The sequence below is a fragment of the Gouania willdenowi genome, chromosome 17 (genome assembly GCF_900634775.1).
Source record: "Gouania willdenowi chromosome 17, fGouWil2.1, whole genome shotgun sequence".
NCBI lineage: Eukaryota > Metazoa > Chordata > Actinopteri > Blenniiformes > Gobiesocidae > Gouania > Gouania willdenowi.
The window spans coordinates 7,311,311-7,331,786 of record NC_041060.1 but is presented as its reverse complement, the minus strand read 5'-3'; the positions used below and the strand labels follow the sequence as shown (position 1 = coordinate 7,331,786).

Here is a 20,476-nt window from a genome sequence, read left to right as displayed (position 1 = left end):
TCAATATGATAATCAAAGACATTTAATGACAAAATCACATAAATGTTAAGTTCAACAGATTTACAGTATGGTCCATGCTTTTATCTCCAGCAGACTGGACTATTGTAATGGTCTTCTGACAGGAATCCCCCAAAAGAGCATCAAACATCTACAGCTGGTTCAGAACGCTGCAGCTCGGGTCTTAACCAGAACAAAGAGGTTAGAACACATTAGTCCAGTTTTAAAGTCTTTACACTGGCTCCCAGTCAGCCTCAGAATAGACTTTAAAGTTCTGCTGCTGGTGTATAAATCTATGAATGGGTTTGGTCCAGAATACATCAGTGACATGTTAGTCAGGTATGAACCCAGCAGGTCTCTCAGATCTATGGACACAGGTCAGATAGTGGAGCCCAGAGCTCACAGTAAACATGGTGATGCTGCTTTTAGTTGTTATGCTGCAAAGAAGTGGAATAAACTGCCAGCAGAGCTGAAGTCAGCATCACATGTGAACATTTTTAAATCAAAGTTAAAGGCACTTTTTTCTCTACAGCATATGATTGAGAGAGAGATTTTTAGTCATGTTGTTGATGTCATGATGATTTTACTGATGATTTTAATTGATTTTACTGATGATTTTAATTGATTTTACTACTGATTTTAATTGATTTTACTGATGATTTTAAATGTTCTTATTGATTTTAAACAATTGAATGTTTTATCATATAAAGCACATTGAGTTGCCTTGAGTATGAAATGCGCTATACAAATAAATTTGCCTTGCCTTGCCTTACAGTAGTAGTCAAAATCCTCAGCTTGTTTTGTTTTGCCTTTAGGTTCTAAAACTCGTCAGTGATCAGGTTGCTTCAGTCAGGTGGTGATGTTTGTGCTGATGGATCCTTAAGTTCTGTTTGCCCGTGAATCTTTTCCCACAGAACTCGCAGGCGAACGGTCTCCCCCCAGTGTGGACGTTCTGGTGCGTTTTCAGGTGACCCGACTGCGTGAAGCGTTTCCCGCATTGAGCGCAGCTGTACGGTCGCTCCCCGGTGTGAATGCGAATGTGGGTCTCCAGGCTTGCAGCCGACGTGCAGCATTTGCCGCAATAGCTGCAGGTGAAGCGTCTGTCCCGGCTGTATTTGTTGAGTTCCGCTGGGTTGAGTCTGGAGCTACTCAGAGCAAACGCTAATGGGATACTGGGAGAGTTAAAATCTGAGGTTTTATCCAAAACTGGCAACCTGTGGTTTGGTTTTAAGTATGGCCGATGAGCCATTACACTCTGTAGAGCCTGGTTTGTCCACGAGGAGCTCAAATCCATGTCTGCGTCATGGAGGCGGGAGCTGACCATGGAAATGTCTTGCTTCAGCTCTAAAGTAGCAGACAGCGACATCGCACATTCTCCAGACGTACGCAGGAATTGTTTAGTCGTATGAGTCGAGGTTGGAGAATAGCTGTCTGTCTCACCGGATAAATCAAAAACCATGTCAGAGGAGGAGCTCTGGTTGCTGAGCTGCTGATCCTGCTGCTCCGCCCGTTCAGTACGGTGCTGGTTCCACATCTGTACGTCAACTGGTGCAGATGTGACGCTGATCCCAGACGGGACTTCGTTGCTATCATCGGGCTCCGACGGTCGTACATCTGTTCCGGGACACAAAAACCAAATAGTGTTCATATCCAACCACGCCATTACCTCAACTTACAACAAACTAAGGTTGCACGATTAATCCAATTTTAATCGTGATTACGATTTTGGCCTCCACAATTAAATTAACCTGATCTTTGGCAATTTTTACGTTTAAAATGCGACCTCTGATTGATAGAAAAGTGGAGTTTTAGAGGGTTATTTTAGGTGAGGCGCTCGTGTTGAATGTGTTGACACGCCCCCATGAGTTGACATAAGTACCTAATAATTAGAATTAATTAATTAATCGAGCAGACACTCAAGCCACAAAATGTTGACAGGCTGGTGTTTGTTGCTCAAGCCTAATGTTCTTAACTTTTCTTTATACGCTGTAATTGTTTAATGAGTTACCACACTGTAACAGTGTATTTATTTATATTTAGCCCATAGTCAATTTTGGCAAATTCTTGGGTAAATTTTAGTTATCATTTTATTTACCAATATTCTTGCTTTTCTTTTATAGTCTAAACTGTTCACAGTCACAGAATGTTTGTTAAAGTGTTTACATAAATATACAAACGTTTTCCCTAAAACTATAAATAATCGTGATTAACATATTGATTCAAATAATCGTGATTATCATTTTGGTCATAATTGTGCAACAAACTAGCGTGGATTAGCAAATAAATTAATAAAAATCAATAAAGTAGGGTTTTTTAAGTCAATGCACAGTGTGTACACATTAATATTTATTTCAAACATCAAGACAAAACAATGCAATTCTGCGACACAGAAAACCATTGAAAAAAAATAAAAAATACAACTTATTCTAAAAATTAGAATAATACACTATAAAACCATATAACACCTACAGGTATAGTGCTAATGTCCTAAGGGAAAAAAAAAAACTCTCCAACTCACTGTTGTGTTTGTGTGCGTTGTTGCAGGTCATTTCTTCACCGTCTTCAATCAGCAGAAGTTCTTCTGTTATGTGGTTTTCATCCAGATCCTCTTTAATCCTTTCCTCCTTTATGATAACAACCTGATCTGAATGTTGCTGCAGATTCACTGCAGGTTCCATTGAGGAGGAATCCTGGCACGGGAAGACATTAAAGCAATGAACACCTGATATTATACGTTAAATTAGGGATGGTTTTGATTTAGGACAATTACGCACCCCTAAAGTAAAAAATGACAATTTATTCCAGATTTGGTTTTTGTATTAATTCGATTTAAAAATATATACATATTTGTCTTTCAAAATAGGTTTTTAAGTTTCACAAACTTGTTTTCCAACAATTCATTTATTAAATGTTACAAATGTTTAGTAAACATTGATAAAAGTAAGAACATATGACTTTGATATTAGGTCCACATTGTTCAAAATTCAGGGCAGTTTAGGTTACTGCTTTACATAAACTCTTCAAAATGTGTTTATTTAAAGAAATAATTTAGAATTTTGCATCATATCAATAGAAAACACCTGTAGATAAAAAAAAAACAAAAAAAAAAAAACATCATGTGGCAATAGATCAAAAAGTTGACCTGATAGAGAAAAACCAACGTGACTTTTAATCCAGCACAATAAAACTGTCCGAAATCCGTAAAATAAAACTTCAACAAGAAATTAGATGTTGGCCAGTGTTTTGGCACATTCACTCCAAACGCATCAAAAGCATAGGTTTACATAGACAATATATGGTGGACGCGCTTCTAGGAGCGTTGAGGTCCCACTGCGCGACCCCCGCCTCCTGTGTGGTGCGTTTTGAAGCGTGGCGGACGCCGCACATTTTGAGATTTCAAACTTTTGATGTGGGTCCGGCGCCTCCAACGCGGCCGACGCTGGAATTGGGATTATTGAACTTTTGGGGCATATTGCGGCGCGTCGACCAATCAGGACCTTTCCCCAACCGTGATGTATAGAAAATAATGAAAAAAAAACAATAACCGGAGGTGGAAACAGATGGACAGGCGCTGTTCTGCTGGAACAGAGCGCCTGTAGTTGGAGTCCTGGTAGGAGTAGTGAGCGCCGATACGGGTCAGCACTCAGCAGGTCGTCAAACTGGGCACGGGAGAGACGGAAGTAGCGCTGAAAGCGAGTCTTGTCCGAGGGCAGCTCTGGTGAATCCAGAAACGGTGCCAAGGCACAAATAAAACCAAGCCACTCTCTCAATAATGTAAAGCTGATGAACGGGAGTCGGAGGCGGCGTGTTCAGCGAGGAACTCCAAACTTTATTCTTCATTCAACCACATTCCTCTACAGCCCTCTGACATCACAGTGCACACACTGAGTCACACACACATACATCCGACCTGAAACAAAGCCTTCTCAACACAATAATGTTCCCCACCACCTCACAGTCACAGGGTGAATTATGAACGTAACTGATCGCCACAATATCATCCATTGTATGAACACCACCAGCAATAGAGAAGCCCCTCCCCAAAACACGCTCTCTTCCAAACTTGTTTGGACGCATGTCCAGAGCGTCTTCGATGCTGGTGACATGCGTCTGATTCAATGAGCACAAGCGTCCAACTCGGGGCGTGAGGCACTATTTTGACACCCGAAAAGCGTTTGGTGTGAACGTACCATTATCAAGATTCATGCCAGTGTTTAAAATATTGATAACTTGATAAGTTTTCGTTGTCATTTGAGAGATCTAGTTTTTGGTATTAATTGTTTTTCGTTGTTTTTCTGATATTTTGTGTATTTATATTGTTTTGTGTGTTTTTGTTGTTGTTTTGGACGTGTAATTGCGGAAAAAGTGTTCCCGTTGCGTTTTTGCGATGCATTTCAATATCAAAAGGTCTGGAAAAACCTCCATGAAAGCATAAAAACTTTGAAGTGTTTTTTATTTTTTTTAAATTCAGGTGTTTCCATTACCAGTTTTTTTTTTTTTTTTGCTCTTATTAGATTTTGCGCTTTTCCAAGGGTAATGGAAACACGGCTACAATTGTTGAGCATATTTCACTATAGATCAATTCAACTTAACATTTTTGGTTGGTGCGTTGATATTTTTGTTCAGTATAAATGTGCAGCATTGACAGGGTCAGGAAGTAGCAGGGCTCTATGTCTCACCCCTTTAATTGCCTCTGTGGTCACTTCTGTGTTAGGAACCAGTGAAGCACTCCTCAGGGTTGAGGCCGTTGGCTGCTTGGAGCACAATAATGCAGCTGGTTCAGGGCACTCTGGATAACAAGATAAACACAAAAAGACACAACTATTTCAAGTTGTCGTTCACAATTCAAATAATGCGATCAACTTTGTTATTATCTAACACAGTGGTTCTCAAACGTCTTTGGCTGAAGTAGGACTTCAACATTTTGCTCAGAATTATATATAATATTTCTAACAAACAAAAATCTTTTTTTTCTTCTTGTTACGTCATAGATTATCGTAAATTGATTTCTGACCAATATATCGATAATCGCAGTATCGTCATATTGTGAGATAATTGTTATCGTGAGGTTTGTGTCGCGTATCGTGAGGTAACCCAGAGGTTCCCGCCCCTACTACAGAGATGAACAAAGTGCAGTGTTGGAGTCATGCAGTGAAAATGTGCAGCTAAAATGCAGCAACTGTGGAGGAGAGCATCGGGTAATGGACGGGAAATGTGAGATGAAGGAGAAAGCAGAGGGAGTTAAAAGGTTTAATGACGTCAGCTATGCTGAGGCAGTGAAAAGAGTAGCGAAGGGAAAAAAAGAGAGAGAGAGAGAGATAATGGGAAATACTGTAACAGAAGGAAGCAGGAGCAGAGAGAGGAGAGGGAAAAAGCCAATAATGGTGAGCAATCAGGGAAAAGAAGATACCAGTGGGACATTTCATTGGAGAGGTTAATACTGTTGTTGGATAGGTGATCAATTCCACTGACCAGGTCAAACAGAAATGGAAAAGATTAAAATAATAGTGAAAGGAGCAGATACATTGTTTATTATGAGGGAGCTGTCATGGGAGGAAGTTAATAGGATGTTAGAGAGTGATGGCAAAGCTAGTGGAGGGAAGGTGTAGAGCCCGTGGGGGGGGGGGGGGGGGGGGGGGGGGGGGATGGGGGGGGGGGGGGATTATTTGTATTTTGTCATTTCAAGGTACACTTCTTCAAAATCAATCATTATAAAAAAAATTCATTCCTTCCTCATTGACATTATCCATCAGAAACGTGTCCGTCTGTAATACCGGTCTGTCGGAAACACTTTTGTTGCGGCCCATTGGCATTCATGTTGTGAACCGTTTGTGTTCGTTTATGTAAAAGCATTTACCTGACACTTCCCAGCCATCGTAAATGACAGATAATGAAAGCGTAATATCAGCCTTTATGTATAAGACTTCAACTGATGTGTTACTAATGGATCTCTGAGTGCGTCCTAAAATAGGGCTGGGCGATATATCGAGACTCAAGATGTATCGAGTTTTCTATTTTGGCAATATAGAAAATGTCAATATCGATATATTTCTAGGGCTTATTTTGTTTTAAAATACTTGTTTTAGGAGTTGCCACTTTCGTCATGTCTCAGAACAGCAAGAAAATCCCAGTTAGATGGATTTCTGAATGCCAAACAAGCCACACTAAATAACTCACTCACACATGCTGTCTCTTATAAGAGAAAAAGCCAAAAGTGGCACAATTTGTGCAGCTGTTTGTTAATAAATGTGCCTGTGTGGCATTTTGCATCAGCACATTTAAACCTGAATTGTCTTTCTGAAGTTTCTGGTAAAACCTTATTTGAATTAAAATCATTTACATTTATATAGGATATTGCAATTTTGAGAAAAATATTGAGATGCAAGTTTTGCTTCGTAGCGTAACAGCCCTACGTCCTAATCCAGACCTTCTCCTAAACAAGCCACAGTACAGAACTCACTCACACGTGCTGTCCCTTACAGGAGAAAAAGCCAAAAGTGGCATATTTTGTGCAACTGTTTGTTAATAAATGTGCCTGTGTGGCATTTTGCATCAGCAAATTCAACCTAGAATTGTCTAAAATAATGAATCGATAATTATATCATATCGTCATTTTTTTGGGAAAAATACCGAGATATGAATTTTGGTCCATATCGCCCAGCTCTAGTCGGAATATTAAATAAAAGATGGTCTGAATCTGAAAAAAAAAAAAAAAAAAAAAAAATCACCAATGGGGACATCCTCCTCTTTTTCCTCCAGTCCTTGGTAGTCCAGCACCAGGTTGAGCCCTCGGTGTCCCCGGCCAACGATGGACTCTATGAGCTCCATCTTCCTCCTCAGAGCTTCGTTCTCTTCGTGACTGCGGCTGATCTCCAGCTGTAGCACCGCGTAGCCTTCATCCACCAGCTCACAGATCTCTGCTACAGCCGCCTTAGTGAGAGCCTCCATGATGGAGCCCAGCTGTGAATGTAACGCTTTCCGGGCCGTCATCTCGGATAGCAATAATATGTGTTTTATTTAAAACCAGCGGTACTTTTCGGACAGAAATGACCCGCTAATGATGAGCTTTTAACGGCCTGACGATGTTTCCTGTGCCCGAGGGGCGTTTGCTATTGTTTAGTTGCTAGCCCGTTTCCTCGTTATCTGGGTTGCCAGATACGCTTGTTTACGTCCAGCGAAAAAACCGTAAAAAAATAAATACAATTATAACTGCTAGTTTAAAGTTTCAATTACAAATATACATCGAACCGCTATCCTAATCCAGTAGTTTTTTTTGCTGGAATTATGGAATTAAAAGTCGTCTAGAAAGCGGAGGAAAACCCCAAACATGGCAAAACCATGTTAAAGACTTCCGATTAATATTTTCAGAATAAAACACTTTGCTAGAAGCCCCATTGGAGGAACGACCTTATACTTGTATGGCAGTAATGGCTCTAGACTTGTTTCATTTATTTAAAAAATCTTGATATTTTTCTATAGCCCAATCTGTTGTTTAATTGTAAGTACATTGTTTAGCCCCTTGGTTGTTTTTTTTGTTTTTGTTTTGTCTTTCAGCGTTGTCTATAATCTGTAATAATGTGAAATGTGCCTTTTTGTTTGTATCTGTACTTGTTCAATAAAAAAAAGAAAGTATTTAGTCTTGTTTAAAATTGAACTTACCTTTTACAAGTTGCATACTACTTCGATTTTCAAAAGAAAATTACATAAAACCGCAAATATTTTGTCCACTGCTACATAAAATTATCCACTGGTCGATTAAAATAAATCATTAAAGCTGTACAACAGCATAATAAAGCTGACTTGTGCCTCGTTTAATATCTCGCCACCCTGATTTCAAAACCAGTAACTCTTTATCTACAAGACTGATAATTTATTAAACTGGAAGTATCATTTTTTTTCGTTTTTTCGTTTTTTTTCTCTGCGTTTCCGCCGCAGATCCCGTTCAGTTCTGAGATTTCCCATTACACCTAAACGCAGCAAGCGTTTGGTTTCCATAGTAACATCAAAGCTTCCATATACCATAACACCACAGCAACAGCTAACGTCAGAAGGAGAAGAAGAAAGATGGTTTACAGTAAGTTAAAGATATGAGCAAGTAAACGCAACTAAAACATAAATTACTGTTGTTTGCTTTCATTAGCTAAATTAATGTTTATTTGTAGCTGAAGCTAAAACAATTTTGTAAGAACGGAGCGATTTGACGTATTTAAAGAGCAAGAAACTGCTACAGTTAGTTGAGTAGTTGCGATACTGTTATAGAACTGGTAAAAAGAGTAAAATAAGTAGTAGTAAGTAAATTATCCACCAAATTACTTTAAGTATTTTGTAAAAGAAAAAAAATTATTAGGTTTAAATCATTGCCTATTTGCTAATGATCAGAAGTGACAAATTAAATTTGTAAAAAAACGTGTTTTACAATTTATTATTATTATTATTATTATTATTATTATTATTATTTCTTTTTATTTTTTTTAATTTACTGATTACAATCTTAAAACCAAGCCTATTAGTTATTGTATCAAATAAAATTATTATCAATATGATAATCAAATAAATGTAATGAAAAAACACATAAATGTTAATACGTTCAACCGATCCAGATTTACATTCATTCACATAAAAAAAATTAATAAAAAAAAAATATATATATATTATTTGGGGAGAAGAAAAATCAACATGTTTAATGACCAATTGTGGATTAAAAAACTAGAATCCACAAAGTAATAATAATAATCATAGTAATATTAAAATCTCAGACACTTTACAATGAAAGTACAGATGATAAAAAGAAGAGTACATGTAATAATGAAAGTTTTAAGAGCGATCGTAACATTAAAAGTCATAAATAGTTTTAGCAGTTTAAAGCATGTCTAAATAGATGAGTTTTGAGGTGTAATTTGAAGGAGATTGTGCTTTATTTATACCTACACATACACACCACAAATAGACTTTTCAGTCCTGTAGCTACTCACAGGAAAATAAATGTGTATTTATTATTTGTATGTCACCTGTAAACTCATTGCAACTCTGTACAAGCTTTCTAGATACGCAGTAACTTAAATGCAAAACTCAGTCTAATTCTTGAACAAACCAAGTACATTAAAAAAATAAAGCCCTGCTGGTATGGTTGTTATTTGGAATCATTAAACACGGGACGTGATGTTGAACTATACCAAAAGGTGGTTGTCACATGATCACACCCCTCTGAGAGTGGCATGGGAGCTGTCTCTCAGATATGGGAGGGATGTAAACTTTGGGACACATCATCAGTAGTGTTCATTTGAGTGAGAGGGAGTGTTTCTGCCTTTTTAACAATAGACACCCTCATCAAAGGTGGCCAGCTACAGGGTGATCAAGCCTGTAGTGACATGGGTGCTGATGCTCTGCGAACTGTGGTTTTATTCCAAAAAAAATATAGAAGCTATTAAGTAATATCAACAATAATCCAATAGTTTCTCTTCACTTTTTTGAATACCTTTGACTAAGCTATTAAGAGAATGAACCCAGGTGTAAAGAAAGACGATTCGTTTTTTCCATCTCAATTCTGACTTTGGCAGAGAAAAAGAAACAAAACACTCTCTATATTGTACAAATATTTTTTTTTTTTACATTCAATGTAATGAATATAAATGTTACTATTATGGTTCTGTGCATTTACCAAGTATGTATGCATGTTGGACCAAAGTAAACACTGATTGCTCATAAAGGAATGCAGAAAAACAATCTTTCCATGAATGATATCCCACCAGACAGCAGAAATTATAAGCTTTAAAACATAATGTTCATGATCAGTCTTGTATAATTTCTTTTTTCCCCTCTCTTTCTGTCCAGTCACTGAGGACCTAATACGACGGCGTGCCGAGCACAATGGCTATGAGATCATTTCCCTGGAGGAGATTTCTCTCCATCAGCAGAATATCGAGAAGATCGAGCACATTGATAAGTGGTGCAAGGAGCTGAAGATTGTTTACTTTCAAAACAATCTCATTCCAAAGATAGGTAAGCTGTGTGTATATCGGGAATGATGTGCAACATATGTTAAGGTTTAATTTATTCAGACAACTTTTTCCAGGAAGTTTACTTTGATCTCCTATGAGAGCAAAGTCAATTTCCTGAATCTCCTATAGGAGATCAAAGTCAATTTCCTGAAAACAGTTGTCTGAATAATTGACATCTTAACATATTATTCAAAAAGAAGACAAAATCAACTTGCTGGAATTATGATGAGGAACAGCCTCTTATTTACTCAGAGTGGTAACTGTTCATGTTCTTTGTCTGTTTGTCTCGTCTGTTATTCCAGAGAATCTTGGCCATTTAAAGAAGCTGAACTATTTGAATCTGGCCTTGAACAACATTGAAGTCATTGAAAATCTTGAAGGTCAGTGCGTAGAGCAGAGATTAATTGTTGAGGTGGGTTTGGTGGCTTTACAATCAGGAATAATTATTAGCAGAAATGGCAACAAAAATGTTGCTTCAGTAAAAAGACTGGTTGCCCTAAAAGTTACAAGACAAAATCTAATATGAAATGTTGAAACATTTCTAATGGGGCTACGAAAAAAATTTGATTTGGCGATCAATCACTATATTTCTTTGCACGATTATCGTATCAGTCCAAAAAATTGTCAAATTACATTTTTCTTTAATCATGTTTTTTTTTTTTTTACAAAATAATTCAACTGCGCTAACATATACATAGCACCTAAACGCCCGGTCACTAGGTGACAGTGAACCACATCAGACCTTGTTAAACTACCTCACTCCTCCATGCATTTTTGCTTGGAAGTTGCACTTTATTGTACTGGACTATTGTAATGGTCTTCTGACAGGAATCCCCCAAAAGAGCATCAAACAGCTACAGCTGGTTCAGAACGCTGCAGCTCGGTTCTTAACCAGAACAAAGAGGTTAGAACACATTACTCCAGTTTTAAAGTCTTCACACTGGCTCCCAGTCAGCCTCAGAATAGACTTTAAAGTTCTGCTGCTGGTGTATAAATCTATGAATGGGTTTGGTCCAGAATACATCAGTGAGATGTTAGTCAGGTATGAACCCAGCAGGTCTCTCAGATCTATGGACACAGGTCAGATAGTGGAGCCCAGAGCTCACACTAAACATGGTGATGCTGCTTTTAGTTGTTATGCTGCAAAGAAGTGGCACAAACTGCCAGCAGAGCTGAAGTCAGCATCACATGTGAACATTTTTAAATCAAAGTTAAAGGCACTTTTGTTCTCTACTGCATATGATTGAGAGAGAGATTTTTGGTCATGTTGTTGATGTAATGATGATTTTACTGATGATTTTAAATGTTCTTATTGATTTTAAACAGTTGAATGTTTTATCATGTAAAGCACATCGAGATGCCTTGTGTATGAAATGCGCTATACAAATAAATTCACCTTGCCTTGCCTTTATTTTCATAAAACATACTGGGCACTTTTATAGATGTATGTGGTTAGTTTAAGATTTTAAGAACTTCACAGAATCTGTTGTAGAAGCAAAATTAAACTTTTTTGAAAAATGTAATTTGACAGTTTAGTTTAGTAAACATACCACTTGTTTTTGATTTTGGCACTTGAATTATAGTTAGTAACAATTAACTTGTTCTCACAAGTTAAAAAAAAAAAAAAATATATATATATAATATATATATATATATATATATATATATATATATATATATATATATATACAGTATACTGTATATAAATGGTATGGTATGGTAATGGTATGAATAAATATTTCCTACCATTTTGTCCTTGTAAAGATGAAATTTGTAATTATTGATATCACCATGTATCGCAATGTATATCATATTGTTTAGTATCGGGATATATTGTATCGTGACATGCAAATCGTGAATTGTATCATGAGATTCATGGCAATGCACACCCCTAAGCATTTCTAAAGCAGCTGATTTTACTTTAGTTTTGGTGTTGCTGACCTTTTTCAAGCCATATTGTTCAAAGGTTTAATCTATCTTTTAATAATGGAAGCTCTCCTGTGATTGGTTACTTTCTCCAGGGTGCGAAAGCCTGTGGACTTTGGATCTGACGGTGAATTTCGTAGGTTGTCTGAGCAGCGTGGAGACGCTGAGGAACAACCTTCACCTTAGAAAGCTGTTTCTGTCGGGGAATCCCTGCACTGAGTTCCAGGGCTACAGGCAGTACGTGGTGGCCACGCTGCCTCAGCTGGAGGTGACTGCTATTTTTAATTTGCATTTTCTAAATTAATAAATAGTTAGAGAGGATGCAGTAGGTATTCTCACTATTGTTATCCATATACTTTATTATGCTATTTTATTATTATTTCGTGTCCTCAAACTACTTCCACAATCTTCAACCAATTTCAACAAGTAAGGTATACATTTTTTCAGAAAATTCAGGACATCTGCTATGTTCAAGTTTTTTGTTCAGAAGTTTTCTCATTCGTTTTCCCATCCACTTTTAACCATTCAGCCGTTACAATTTTAAGCTATTTGTTCACTTTCAACGATGACCTTCAAACCAGTTCAACCATTTAAACATTTTTCAACCTTTTTTTTAACTTTCTTCAACGTATTTCAACAATTTCCAACTCGTGTTCTGCAATATTTCACAGAGGGTTAAATGGCTAGGCTAATGCTAGGTTAGTGCTAATGCTAAGTTAATGCTAATCTTTAGCTAATCTAATGTTAATGTTAGGGTAATGCTAATACAAAGCTAATGCTAGGTTAATGCATAGCTTATGGTAATGCTAGGTTAATGCTAAGTTAATGCTAATGCTAGGTTAATGCTAGATAATGTTAATGCTAGATAATGCTAATGCTAGCTAATATTAATGCAAAGCTAATGCTAGTTAATGTTAATGTTATGTTAATGCTCAGCTAATCATATTTTTTAATGTTAATGCTTTGCTAACCTAATGCTACTGCTTCACTAATGTTAATGCTAAGCTAATGCTAGGTTAATGCATATATTATGGTAGTGCTAGGCTAATGTTAATTCTGAGTTAATGTTAATGCTAGGTTAATGTTAGATAATGTTAATGATAAACAAATGTTAATGCTAAGCTAATGTTAGCTAATATTAATGCTAAGCTAATGTTAGCTAATATTAATGCTAAGCTAATGCTATACTACCCTGATGCTTTGCAACTGCTTTACGAATGCTAATGTTAGGTTAATGATAATTTTAATCTTAATGCTAATGCTTTAGTAATGCTAAGCTAATTCTTAACTAATGTTCTGAGCAAGCGAGTCGGAAAATGGATGGATGGATCTTCTGAATTTGCCTATGCAGCGGATTGCAACACGGGTCAGCGCCTGCATCCTCACTTGTATTTTCTTGAGGAAAAGCAAGTTTTCTAGTTACATTCATAATAATGCAACAAAAAATTCATCCACATGAAAAATTGTAGAAGTGAATGTATTGTGTCCCTATGTGTCCCCCAGGAGCTGGATGGCATTAAAATCACTCGCTCAGAAAGGATCAAAGCCTTACAGGGCTTGGATGAGTTAAAGAGGAGCATCAGTCAGCAGGAGCAGGACTACCTGAGAAGGAGAGCAACAGAGAAGGAGCAGGAGGTGCAGAGAAAAGTGGCATCGCAGGAGAAAGGACAATCAGGAAGGAGCTCGGATTCAGATGAAGAGCAGCGAGAGCGAGAGTTTTGGAACACGCCGTGCTCTTTCACCCCTGAGTCTCGACTGGAGGCTTATCGCCATGTGGAGGAAAAGAGGAAAGCAGAGGAGAAGTAAGTACGATCAGAAATCAGTCATTCAATCAAAAAGGAGTCCAAACATAACATTTTTCTTCCATTAACTCAGTTTACTTCCACCCTTGTTTGTTTATTAGGATCCCCATTAGCTTCAGCAAAGAAAATAATAATCACATTAAACCAACTAAAGAGACAGTTCAACAACTACAACTGAACCAAAATCAATAACAGACATAAATGCTCAGAAGTATAAGAATTATTGTTTGGCTCTAAAGTTTCTTAATAAATATCTCTTTAGGGATTTTTAAAAAAAAAAAAGATAAAGATTACGTTGTTTAATGTCATTTGGTTATGAATTCCATTCATGCATAGTTCTGTATGTTATTGAGCGCTGTACTAATGAAGTTCCTACTTTGGGTCAAATTGATTTAGTTGAGTAATAATGATGTGTTTCTGTACTGATGGAAATATAATAAAATAGACCTTTATTGAAAGCTTTTGGTATAAATAAAAAGGAGTTTTAGTTGTTTTCATAGAAATTCATAGGAAGACCATCAATATAATAATAATAATAATAATAATAATAATAATAATAATAATAATAATCTGTTTTTAACTTCCAACTATATAAGATTTTGATGCATTTTAACAAAAGTTGACCTGTGCCCTCATGGCAGAGCAACTTTTTAAGGTTGCCGATGGAAATGCTGGACCAGACTACAGAGCAATAGTGCAACTGAGAAATAAACAAAGCTTGAACTCATTTTTTAATGGGAAGTACTTTGCACACTTTTTAGACAAGGCACTTCCCATTTCAAGCACCATTTTTTGTCCCAGCTTGTCTCAACATAGTCTCTGGTCTATAACAACATCTAAAGGTTTGACATACTCAGCTTGTTTTAATAAATTCAGATTTATTTTGAGCTCAGGTTTTGGTTCAGAAAGTAAACAATGAGCAGTTTTTCAAACATTCAATACAAGTTTGTTATTTATGATCCAGTTTACCAACAACTGAATTTCTCTGTTCTCTTTTCTATTTACGGTATATAGAAATCAAAGTACTTGTGTCAACTTGTGAAGAACAAAGCTATTTGATTGCTGAGCTGTAAAGCTGTACACCTTTTGATGAATCGTTGATTTCTTGAAATATCTTTTGCGCAAACGTACGTGGTATCAGTCTCCGAGGCAGAAAGACAGTTAGCTGCTAAAGCTAATGCTGCAGACGAGCTGAAAACTCCGCTTTTGCCTGACGTTTCAACAGTGACCCAGGTCAAATCAGAATCAGATAATACATTATTTAAATAAACGACCAATTAACAGTAGAATATTAATCAATTTCATTTGTCAAAATAAGTAAATACAGGTTCTTTTGGCAAATGTATGGGTCCTGGCTACAATGCTTAGTGTTTTCTATGTTACACTGGCATGATGTACAGTACTAAACATGATAAAAGGCCAAAATGATGGTCAGATTCAAGTGATTAGAAATAGTCGATACAGTATATTCTGTTCTTCTCTGTGTATTTTCACCATCTCACAGTACTACTACCATTAATTTATCTATAATTTATAATATTAAACAATATAACTTATATTTATGAATTTTATTCACACATTCAGCTAATCATAGATTATGCCAGGCGCATTATTTTTTTGCAACTTCTCGTCCATTAAAAACAAATCAAAAATCGGGCTCAGAGCGTCAATGCGTACACATCCATAGATTATAGCTACCGAATTTCAGCCTGATTCGTTCACGAATACTAGAGGGGTAGCGATTTTAACTAGCGTACACAACAACAATAACAACAATAACAAAGTGAGTGGCGTTTTGAGTCCAGTAGCCCAGCCTAATAAAAGCGCAAATGGCCATTGAAACTTATTTGTTGAAAGCTGGTTTAAGTGAGTGACTGCAGTCTGAGTGTTGCACTTGCAATATATTGGAATATCCGATACATTAGGCACACTTTTATCGTACAAGAAGTAAGCTGAAAATCTCAGCGCATAGCACAAACAGCGTTGTGTTTACATTTTTATACCTCTTGACCTATGACCTCTGCAGGTCGCGCATGCACACTTCCAGAATGTGAAAAGGCTTATTGCAAGCTAAAATTTTTAACACATCTTATTCAAAGCACTAGTATGGACATCTATAAAGAATGTTGTTAATAGTAACTTAATTTCGAATGCAAATTTAATTCTGAATTAAACACACACACACGCACACGGACGGCCCCCGGGTGGTCACCGTCCGCCCTCTGCCCCGCTGCCCACAGAGTGATTAGCTCTGGTGCGCCCACAGGCTGCCTCTAACCCAGCCAACTGTTCCGCGCGATCAAAGCCAGCAAAGGCTTAATCCACAGTGATGATGTGAAATTGTCCGCTCCCAGTGGATAATTTTATGAAATAATTCATTGACAGTATCATTACAGTCCAAACAAATCCAACGTTGCACACCGTTGAACCAAGCAGCAGCCATGTTGAAAGTCTCAGGTCAATCTGAGCCTAATTTGTGACATTTTTGGAACACACAGAAAGACACAGACAGACAGAGATTTGCTTTTATAGAAAGATTTTGGAAAAACAATTTCCAGAAATTCATACATGTAAAAAGGAAAATAAATTAAAAAAAAAAGGGTATCTCACAAAAATGAAGGTGCCCTTTTTCTTTTCAGCACATAATGTAGTGGAAACATATTAAATATGTATTGGACTTAGTGGACAGTTAATCCATACAGTTGTAACAAGTATGCGGACTAATCCACGATACCTCCATGTTTATTTGCATAATTCTTATATACCTGAAAAAGAAATTGAGAAAATAAAAAATAAATAAATAAATAAAATTACTTTTATCTGCTTTTGCCGCCAGATGGCGCTATAACACTAAACTACAGTAGTTAGGTGTGAGTGCTGAGGAGCAACATTAGCACACCTGGCTCTCATTAAAATAGTATAAATAGTATAAATAGTATCAATAGTATAAAAGCAAAGGTTTAGTGGAGAAACTGTTTTAAACAAGGTAACATGCTTTTCTTGTTGAGTGAATTTTTCGTATCGTCATCTATTACAGGCGTTCTCAACCTTTGGGTCAGGGCCCTATTTGGGGTCGCATGACACTAGGAGGGGTCGCCAGATATACCTTCAAGAAACTAATAATATTTTTTGAACAATATGAGCCATTTTTGCTTTTTTTTTTTATTTATTTTTTTAACCTTTTTCTGCAACTACACCAAACTTTCCATATTTTATTGCATTTTTGCTACTTTACTCCCATTTGTACCTATTCTCCATCAAATTTCAATGCTTTTTCTGCCCATCTTGTCCCTTTTCAAGACATTGTTGACACTTATAAACCCTTTCCACCACTTTTCTCACCTAATGTCGCACATGTTGACCCATTATTGTCACTTTTAACCTCTTTTTACTGTAATTCATGCTTATTTTTGCCAATTTAAACACATTCTTCATTTGTCATGCCCATTATTGAGTTCAAACTAATTGTTGGTACTTTTTAAATGACATTACCCATTAGTTTGGGGGTCACAGGCTGAAAAGGTACTATAATATTTAAAAGATACCTCCTTATGGGACTTCACTATACAGATTATAAAGCCTCAATAATAAGCTACAAATATCCTTTTGTTTAAATTTTTTTTCTAATGTGTCTAAAATGTTAGAAAATTGTCAAAAAACAAAACAAAATGTAAATAGATTGTTTCCATCACATCATTATTTAGCTTACATTTCTGGTCTCTGCTGCCTCATGGATATTTAGAGTTGATAAAAAGAAAACCTTTTAAACTACAAAATGTGATCGTCTTTGCAAGTTTTAATAGGCTAGCTACTCTATTACAGGTACATCTAAAAAATTTAAAATATCAGGAAAATGTTAAAAAAAATTTGTCACTCATTTCAGAAAGTCAAACCCATATATGATATAGGCTCATGACTCATAGAGTGAAATATTTCAAGCCTTTATTTCCCCAAAATTTCAAGAAAAAAGGGGTAAATTGCCTCCCACTAAAATTTACTAAAATATATACTAACCCTGACCTGGTAAATCCAAATTTTACTTAACATAATATGGTGCTTTTACTTTGTATAGTATTTGATGGTGGGCAATTATCCCCTTTAAATTTTGGATTGAGGAGTTTGTCATGGCTGTGTTCCTGTGCAAAATGATGAGTCAGCGTTGCTCTTTGCTGGGAAGTACTTTAACCACTGCAGTTTTTCTACGTGTTCAGCTAGTCTGTAATATTTTTTTACAGAGAAAATGATCTTTATTGTGCTTTTCGACCCCAGGCCCTTCACTAAAAGATTTATTTTTCTTTTCTACATTCATTATAAAATTACTTTTATGTGTGAAATGATCCTTCATTCGGGCTCAGCCTATTTTAGAAATACATTTTAAACCTCCTTTTTTTTTATTACATTAATACATTATTACAACGCAAAAGAACTTTGCGCGGCATTCATCTGTATGAAAAGAGCTACGTGAATAAAGTTTGATTCATAACAAGCAGATATGGACAGTTCAAGAAGCTTTTTCTAACCAAATAACTAGTAAATTAAATAATAATAATAATAATGATATTTTTTTATTTCTATTTGGATCATTTTCCTTCAGCAGCAAACTTTCCCTTTTAGTGGGTTCAACTATCCTGGTATTTATACAAATATTTCGAAACGCAAAAATAAAAGAACAAACAATGAACAAAATATTATATTCACATCGTCTATTTTCTCACAACAAATATCCTTGTTTTCAAATATAAAGCACTAAAGCTACAATTACACATGACTTGTTTATCATTTATGTATGTGTGTATACCAGGGTTGGGGTCAATTATAATTGTAATTGCATAATTGATAATTAATTACAAATATAATGTAATTGTAATTGAAAAAAAGCAGTTTCTGTTATAATCATTGGTTAAATTTCATTGATTCAGATAATTGACTTTGTAATTGTAATTGGTATAGAAATTCTATAAAAACTGTCAATTACAATTTAATCAAAACACAAACCTGGGGAACAATTTTACAGTTCTATGTCTTACACATACGTAATTATTAATTATTAAAATGTGTTTCCTATCAACTCTTCCCACTATGTGGCAGTTCTCTTGAGGATCATCTTGACATTTTTTTTTTAATTTTTATTTATTTTTTATAAAAAATTGAAATCGAAGGATAAACTGACAGAAAAAAGGCTCAGATGCCCACACCAAAAATATGAATACCAATATTTCCAATAATTACGAAGCCTAACAAAAAAACCAAGAGATGAAAAACAAATTGGATGGTCGGTAATATTTATTTATTTTTTTCTGTGTGACTGACCCGTTATCATATAAGATGCTAACAGAAAGCTAACACAAGAGGAAAGTCACGTTTTATGGGCTTATTTGTTGAAGGCTTCATAATTGTGATGAATTAAATTTGAACTTTACTAATTGAGAACCTAATTGTTATCGACTTTCAGGGGAAAAAACATACTTGTAATTTTGATTGTATCTGGAAAAAATGCCAGTCACCGTAATAATAACTGATTTGTAATTGAACACGGATAATTGATGTAGTATTAAAAAAATGTAATTGACCCCAGCCCTGGCGTATACCCTGCTTGACTTTAGTGCTGAGGTCATTTACTTTTGTCACTAATGCAGCACAGATGGGGGGGGGGTCTGGGAAACACTGTTCAAACACGATGGGCTGATCTGCTGCTCCCCAGTACATCCCCTGTGGTGCTTCTGCCCTGTTCACAGTGATGAACAGGTATTTATCTCTGCAGTGTCCTTGGTTGAAGGTTGGATTCTTGTCTTTTGATGAAGGCCGTTTCTTGCTTTATGTTTGCGGTTGTTGTCGTCGAAGCAACTTGTCACTGGTTTTTGGCCAAGCTTTGTCAGTTTTATATTCGCTTTGTGCCTTTGCACTTTTTCTGTGTGATGATATGAGTCTGGAAAAAAAGAAGCTAGATTTGTCATTAGAATGGCATGTTGTAGATCTGCAGACTAATAAATAGTAAATACACAAAGCCTTTCCTCTCCTCTACCTCCTGTGAGACTTGATGGTCCGTCCAAGGTTTATCTGTGTCCAAGGGCATTTTGACAGTGGACTTTGATACCAGCATCCAGTTCACAGGGGACAGAGCGACGCTGGCGGGTCAAAATAATAAACCGACCGCTCACTGGTTCCTTCATAGACCAAGCTGAAAAATAGGTACTCTGCATAGCAATTTGACATTTACTCACAATGTTCTTTATGAGTGCACTTGATGGCTTTCATTTATTTGATCACCATCCATATCTCCTCAGTTTGCAAAGGTTGTGTTGAAGGCCTTACGAAAAAAGTTAAGGTAACAACATTTCTGATAATATAAAGATAAAACTCATTTTAGTTTAGGGGTGCAGTTTGATCTAATGTGAGCCAGATAAGGAAAAAAAACCTCTTTAAACAATAACTCTAATTTGCACTATCACGTATACATGAAATGTAAAGTACTTAAAGCTGCAGTATGTACGTTTTTTGGCTCAATTTGGTGAAAAATCCATTATCGCCTATGAGCATATTGTAGTGTTCTGATAGGAAACGGGACATTTTCTCCTGGTTCTTTATTTGAGTCTTAGAAATCCAGGCGCATGATGCAAAAATAAATAAATAAAACTAATATTTAAATAATATACATTTAATAAAATGTGTGATTAGTTTAGTTTAATTTGGTGAATTTTTGTGAAATAATTAGATTGAAATTGCAGGGTTTTAGGGGAAAAATCAAGAGTTCTT

The 20,476-nt window shown here is 36.2% G+C and overlaps 2 protein-coding genes across 5 annotated transcripts in view; one reads left to right on the top strand and one right to left on the bottom strand.

Moving 5' to 3' along the window:
* The window catches only part of dnaaf11 (dynein axonemal assembly factor 11), a 45,743-nt gene that overhangs the window by 469 nt on the left and 24,798 nt on the right, over positions 1-20,476 (top strand). For 3 of the 4 annotated variants that reach the window (XR_003675957.1, XM_028472643.1, XM_028472641.1), the window contains exons 1-5: positions 8,012-8,071; positions 9,829-9,996; positions 10,298-10,375; positions 12,017-12,189; positions 13,425-13,723. Coding sequence is in view for 3 of the 4 variants with exons in the window: in XM_028472643.1 (XP_028328444.1) it covers positions 8,062-8,071; positions 9,829-9,996; positions 10,298-10,375; positions 12,017-12,189; positions 13,425-13,723 (728 nt within the window). In the remaining variant the exon portion in view is untranslated. Of the gene's footprint in view, positions 1-8,011; positions 8,072-9,828; positions 9,997-10,297; positions 10,376-12,016; positions 12,190-13,424; positions 13,724-20,476 lie in introns of those variants that run through there. The other variant, XM_028472642.1, reaches the window with a different exon arrangement.
* On the bottom strand, positions 722-7,332 carry LOC114479002 (zinc finger protein 35-like). Its single transcript, XM_028472393.1, has 4 exons — positions 6,726-7,332; positions 4,677-4,786; positions 2,516-2,687; positions 722-1,611 (listed from the first exon to the last, which is right to left on the bottom strand). The coding sequence occupies exons 1-4, from the start codon at positions 6,985-6,987 to the stop codon at positions 833-835; spliced, it is 1,323 nt and encodes a 440-aa protein (XP_028328194.1). The 5' UTR covers positions 6,988-7,332; the 3' UTR covers positions 722-832.

Excerpts from the sequence above, each read along its gene's own strand:
- LOC114479002 (XM_028472393.1), bottom strand. The coding sequence starts at position 6,987 with ATGACGGCCCGGAAAGCGTTACATTCACAGCTGGGCTCCATCATGGAG. Across the intron at positions 4,787-6,725 it reads AGAGGAGGATGTCCCCATTG|AGTGCCCTGAACCAGCTGCA; the intron begins GTGATTTTTTTT and ends CTTGTTATCCAG. Across the intron at positions 2,688-4,676 it reads CCACAGAGGCAATTAAAGGG|GATTCCTCCTCAATGGAACC; the intron begins GTGAGACATAGA and ends TTCCCGTGCCAG.